The sequence below is a fragment of the Dermacentor silvarum genome, unplaced genomic scaffold, assembly GCF_013339745.2.
Source record: "Dermacentor silvarum isolate Dsil-2018 unplaced genomic scaffold, BIME_Dsil_1.4 Seq191, whole genome shotgun sequence".
In the NCBI taxonomy this organism is placed as follows: domain Eukaryota; kingdom Metazoa; phylum Arthropoda; class Arachnida; order Ixodida; family Ixodidae; genus Dermacentor; species Dermacentor silvarum.
The window spans coordinates 3,224-9,058 of record NW_023605833.1 but is presented as its reverse complement, the minus strand read 5'-3'; the positions used below and the strand labels follow the sequence as shown (position 1 = coordinate 9,058).

Sequence of the window (5,835 nt, the reverse complement as noted above, 5' to 3'; positions counted from 1 at the left end):
CACTTTGAGCAAGTGCACTTTGGCGCACAGAGTGTCACTTTGGCTGCGCGCTGCTACACGAGAAAGAGAAGTGCACTTCGAACGTGATGGTGATGGCGATAGGTGAGTCAGTAGCACAATACATATTTGTTATTTTAGGCAATACTTGCTGAGTAATAACGTATTATATATATGAACAGCATTTAGAATGAAATGTAGGCGCAAATGAAGTGAATCATTGCAATCGGTTAGCGCTATCGATCATCACGAGCCAAGACAAGACGGCGTCGTATCCAAGGCGAGCGCATTCAAAATGGCGGATTTCGTTGCAGATGGTACTGAAAATAGTGATGGGCATCTGGACCGTCTTTTGGCAGCACTTATTTGCTCCCGAATGAGGCGCTTTCATGCGTGTGTCATGCTGCAAAGTGAAATTGACAGAGAAGCGGATATTTCAAGGGACATCGAGGAACAGCTACTAGGAAACTCCTTTACCCTAGCTGCCATTGTAGCTCAAAGTGTACCCTCTGTGCGCCGCTTGGTGTGGACATTCCAAAGAAATGAACGCTGGTTCGAGGACACGCTGCCTAACCTGACGGATTTTCACTTCAAGCAGGCATTTCGCGTGACTCCGAGTACATTCAGGTACCTTGTTGAGTCACTGGCTGGTGTTTTGAACCGCCTGAGCACACAAATGCGCACGGCCATCTCTGTGGAGAAAAGAGTCGCTATTGGACTTTATCGATTGTGTTCGTCCGCTGAAGACAGAACGATAGCCCATTTATTTGCTGTCGGTCGTTCTACTGTGAATGTGCTGTGGAGACAGTTCTGCACAGCTGTTATTGATCAGTTGGAAGGCCAGTGGCTCTGCATGGTGCGCCGCAACGACATGCCCGACCACGTCAGAGAATTTTTTGCCGTGACGGGCTTCCCCCAAGCTGTAGGAGCCCTCAATGGATGCCATTTCCCTGTGTCGCCACCGAAGGAGCACGCAACCGACTACTACAACTACAAAGGGTGGTAGGTTGTTCTAAATATTTTGTCATAGCAATTTGTTGCTCGCGAGAAAAAGATATAACGCAGTGGTCAACCTGAGAAGTACAACTTTAGAGTGTATTGAAGTGAACGGGTAATATTCTTGTTTGCGCGTTGCCACGAAGTTATAGAACGTTAATTTAGTGTCTAGTAGATAATTGTTTTCCTGCGTCGACACCCATTTTATCATTGTTGAATCAGGCAAACACTACTGTGTCACTGTTTATATATGCTGTGTGTTTTTAAGCCAGCTTTGTTTTTTAATAAGGTTCCCTTATTGTTCAGAATTGCTGAAAATTTACTTGGAAACTTACTTTGTTTTACGCAGGTACAGCATTATACTGCTGGCGTTAGTGGACCACAGGTATCGGTTCAGGTATATCCGGGTTGGAAGCCCGGGGAGGTGCCATGACGCAAGTGTGTATGCAGACTCGGAACTCAAAAACCTTGTTGAGAGTGCTCACTTCAAGACTCCTCACGCAATCATTGAGGGCACTAGTGTTGCACCCGTCATATTGTGCGATCAGGCATTTCCTTTGACGCAGAACCTGATGAAGCCTTATGCAAATCCTCAAGATGGAACACCACAACAAGTATTTAACTACAATCTCTCAAGAACAAGAAGAATAGTAGAGAATGCGTTTGGAAGAATGAAAGCTCGTTTCCGGTTTGTTGCAAAAAGAACAGAATGCCGCCTGCCTAACTCAAGAAAAGCAATCAGGGCTTGTTGCATTTTGCACAATATCTGCGAGGAGTTTCGGGACAATGTCGAGCAGCCATGGGAGCAGGAAGCACAACAACTGGCCGCTCTCTATGTACAGCCTTTTCACAACACACAAGCTCACACAGAAGTGGGTGAAGAAACAAGGACTGCATTCGCAAAATACTTTTCAAAGCGAGCTCCTCATTCCTTGGGAGCTAGTTCAGATGTTTGAAATGTAAACATGCATTTAGATGTTTGCCATAGCTAGTGTTGTTGTGCACAATAAAACATGCATGAAATTTTTCTTGATGTATTCACAGTTCATTTATTTGCCAGCTTCTCCAGCACAGACAGCAATCTTTCATCAATGCTGGCTATCTGCTTGAACACCTTGAGCTGTTCTTCTCTGAGCTGCAGCTCCCTATCTTTCCTCGGCTCCGAGGAAATACCAAGCTGGCGCTGCTCGTCCAGCAGCTGCATCACGAGGGTGGACGGAGCTGGTTGCCGCTTCCGTTTTTTGGTTGCTGGATTTGTACAGCTGACATCCAATCCAGCTTCGCAGCTGGGGCCAGCTGTTCCTGTGTCAGGGGGGGATTGTAGACAAGAGTTCCCTGCCTCAGGTGGCGATGCACATGGTGGGGGGCAGCATGCCATCCCAGGGAGAGGTGACGGGCACCCGTCACTCGACTGGCTGTCTTGCAAGGGGTCCCCCCTTGCTATTCCTTCAAGGATCTGCAAAACACAAGAAATGCGCATTGTTTTCCATTCGGTTAACTGCACCAGTGTATGTGCTCACATATAGCACGACTTTATTGCTCTTAAAGTAACTATTTACATTAAGCTGAAGTGGCACAGTATTGCCTATATAAACTGACATCAAATGAAGTAAGTTTTGTTTTGTGCCCAATTATCTGAGTAATTCGGCCAAAAGTTGTGTTATGCCGGAAAGGGACAGATGACCAAACACCATTAGCTTCGACATGTGGTATATAAGCTCAGGATAAGAGGCAAAACACACACATACACACATGGTTCGGAAGAATTTGAACCCCATTTAGGTTTTTTTGGAGCACATGCCCACCTGCTTGATTCTCCGACTGCAGTACACCTAAAATTTAAAAAAAAATGCACTTTCTTGTATTCAGCGTTGATCCGGTCTGATCTTTCTTGTCCCGCTTTATTTTACGCTGTTTGTAATTATGAAAATGTAGCAACTAGCTCAAGTTCAGACGATGAAATTACAGTCCCACTGACAGTAAAAGTTGCATATACACGTTTCTTTCTTGTGCAGTTTACTTTAAAGGCAACGAAAAATCAATATGAACAAATTACATCTTGAATTGATTGACATAACTACCCGCTGAAGGGAATAAATCACGAAAGGTACTACTAGCACACTCACCACTTCTGCTGGGGATGTTTGGCAGCAACTGCTTTCTTGGGCCAGTGTTTGGTCGTGAAGTGGCAGTGTGCCCAAAAAACGATGTATTTCCCAATAATAGGGCCAACTTATGGCCCCTGAGCCAGTTCCGGTGTCTTTTCGCTTGATGAGCCTGCAAGCAAAAGTAAGCAGGGAATACAGTTGTATTCGTATTCTCCGGAAAATGGCAAAAAACAAGTCTTCCCATAGACAGGCTGCTCAATCTGTTCGCCGAGACAGACAACGCTCGCATAAGAAGTGCCATCCAATGACTTCAGGAGAACTGGATTGTGGGCCGCAGGGGCCTCGACAACCTCTGCCTTTGCCGGCATCGAGGACGGTAACCGCGCCTACAACAAATTCAGGATCTCCGAGAGCACAGGGCGCACATTCGTCGCCCCTGGGTGGCACAGACACGGAGTGGCCTTCGCTACCCAGTAGATCCACGCCCACGATACCATGCCGTAGTGTTCCTCTACGTCAAGAAGTGGATTATAGGGCTAGTAAAGCCGATAACCCTATAGCAAGCAAGGAGCTGAAAATAATGACCAAGAAAGCGTTGAAAAAATGCTGAAATGCCTGCTAGAATCAATGCGCGTGATTCTCTGTGGTCTCCAGACTCCGGCCGCTAAAAGCGCCGTGCATGTCCTCGCCGTACTGGAGCAGCTGATCGCTGCTCTTTACATAATTTAATTACCTTGCTTGGCACCTGTGGTGCTCACGCAGGAGAAGCCCATACACAGGCTTCTTCGCGGCGAGTTTTTGTGAACTTTCAATTGTATTCGTGACTCCGCCCATGCTCTGGAAGGTAGATGACACGTTTGAAGGACCTTTTTGGACTTTGTTGATAGCCATGAGGATGCTGAACTTGCCTTTACCGTTGTACATCCTTCTTCTATGTCATCATCACCCCTCATCCAGCCTTTATGTCCCCGTTCCCCCCTCCCCCTGTGCAGAGTAGCAGGCTAGAGCATGCTAGCTCAGGCCGACCTCTCTGCCTTCCTTCAAATAAATTATCTCCTTCTCTGTCACGGTACCGTTGTCCTTGCTGATAATAGTAGTCGCTCTGGACCGTTAACAGCAATACCTGTTTCGCAAATGTTTCCCGCGCGAGATCTCAAATGTGTTGCCGGATTAAGGACAAAAAGCTCATGCAAAAAGAGCAGACAAATGCACAGGAGAGCGTAAATAGCCGCTTTGTGCAAATGGAGCACAAGTAGCAGGACAGAGAGAACCCGGAGCCTGTTCTGAATGTAGTAAACAAAGTAGTGAGAGAAAATACTGCCCAAGTCATCGCGTCCCTCAATGCCGGTACTCTAAATGCTCTAAAAGCGATAGCAACATGCACACCGGTGTTCTTTCTTTTTTTCTGGGGTTTTCCGTGCCAAAACCAGTTCTGATTATGAGGCACGCCGTAGTGGAGGGCTCCGGATGAATTTTGACCACCTGGGGTTTTTTAACGTGTGCTATAACGTATGCACACGGGCGTTTTTGCATTTTGCCTCCATCAAAATGCGGCTGCCGCGGCCGGGATTTGATCCCGCGTCCTCATGCACACTGCAGTCAAGCGCAGTTTAATCCAACACCGTGCAGACAGAGTGAGGTCAATGCGGAGCGGAGTCCCCTATGGCGTCGGCCGTTTCTAGGCAAGATAACTGCGAAACACCCATAAATATTACCTTAGGCGACGCTTCGCTTAAAGGGGCATCTATCCAGAGGTTCCTCAAAGTTAAAAAAAAACTGATTATGTGGATGCAGCGGTCCCTGAAAGCGCTCCCAAAAAAACAGTGGCAAGCAAAACAAAGACTGTCATCGACGGCTGTAGTCCCCGCGAAAGAGCATCCCACAATAAACACATGACAGCACACGAATCAGGCAAGATGATGTGTTTGAGAAATGTTTGAAGGCTTACCTGTATTTGTTTCCTAGATTTTCTATCTTTTTCTTCACCTCCTTCGTACTCTTGTCAAAACCTAACGCTTGTAGGTTCTCCGCGATCGCAGCATACACCTTCAAATTGCGCTTCGCACGGCGTAGGTCTGGCAAGTGTTCCTCCCAGAGGTGTACGATTGCCCTCGTTTCTGCGTCGGACCACGTTGTCTTCGAGGCACTGCTTGAGTCCATTGCACGTGGCGGGATGACAGACTAGCCTACACTGCCTACACATTTGCAACGAAGTAAACATCGCGGCGTGCGCGGCCATGTGCTCTGGCATGCTCCCAGCACGCCCCCAGCGGCCGTGACTGTCAACAGCGTGAGAGCGAGCATAGTAAACTAGTAATTGTTTTTGTAAAGTACTTTTTCATACGTATTAGTATTTCTAATAATGAAAACATCGTTTAAAAAAGAGTACTGACTAGGATTTTGATATTAGTTTATTTGTTTATGAGCCCCTCGTTGCCGAGACTACGCACTTCGGCGGAGCGAAGTGTGTTTGGCGAACGCACTCGCCAGAGAGTGCGCTTTGCAGCAAGTGTCACTACGCGTGCCCGTGTGACAGCTTGCGAATGACACTCGGGGCGAAGTGCACTCGCTCAAAGTGCACTTAAGTTGTCCCGTGTGACAGGGGTATTACTCCGTCTTAATGTCTGTAAATCAGTCCTAGCCCTGACTCATCAAAGTCTGGCCACCCTGGCCCGGCCTAACTGCGTCGCAAAGCAGAAACGTGGGCTCTTACGGACCGTCGACTTGAAGTTCC

The 5,835-nt window shown here is 47.4% G+C and overlaps 2 protein-coding genes across 2 annotated transcripts; one reads left to right on the top strand and one right to left on the bottom strand.

The window, feature by feature from the left end:
- The first annotated feature begins 338 nt into the window (after nucleotides 1-338).
- Nucleotides 339-2,001, top strand: LOC125941745 (uncharacterized). Its single transcript, XM_049659576.1, has 2 exons — nucleotides 339-999; nucleotides 1,343-2,001. The coding sequence occupies exons 1-2, from the start codon at nucleotides 374-376 to the stop codon at nucleotides 1,947-1,949; spliced, it is 1,233 nt and encodes a 410-aa protein (XP_049515533.1). The 5' UTR covers nucleotides 339-373; the 3' UTR covers nucleotides 1,950-2,001.
- A 15-nt stretch (nucleotides 2,002-2,016) lies between these two features.
- Nucleotides 2,017-5,261, bottom strand: LOC125941747 (myb/SANT-like DNA-binding domain-containing protein 1). Its single transcript, XM_049659577.1, has 3 exons — nucleotides 5,050-5,261; nucleotides 3,120-3,270; nucleotides 2,017-2,449 (listed from the first exon to the last, which is right to left on the bottom strand). Exons 1-3 carry the CDS (start codon nucleotides 5,259-5,261, stop codon nucleotides 2,039-2,041), a joined length of 774 nt encoding a protein of 257 aa, XP_049515534.1. The 3' UTR covers nucleotides 2,017-2,038.
- Nucleotides 5,262-5,835: the final 574 nt, after the last annotated feature.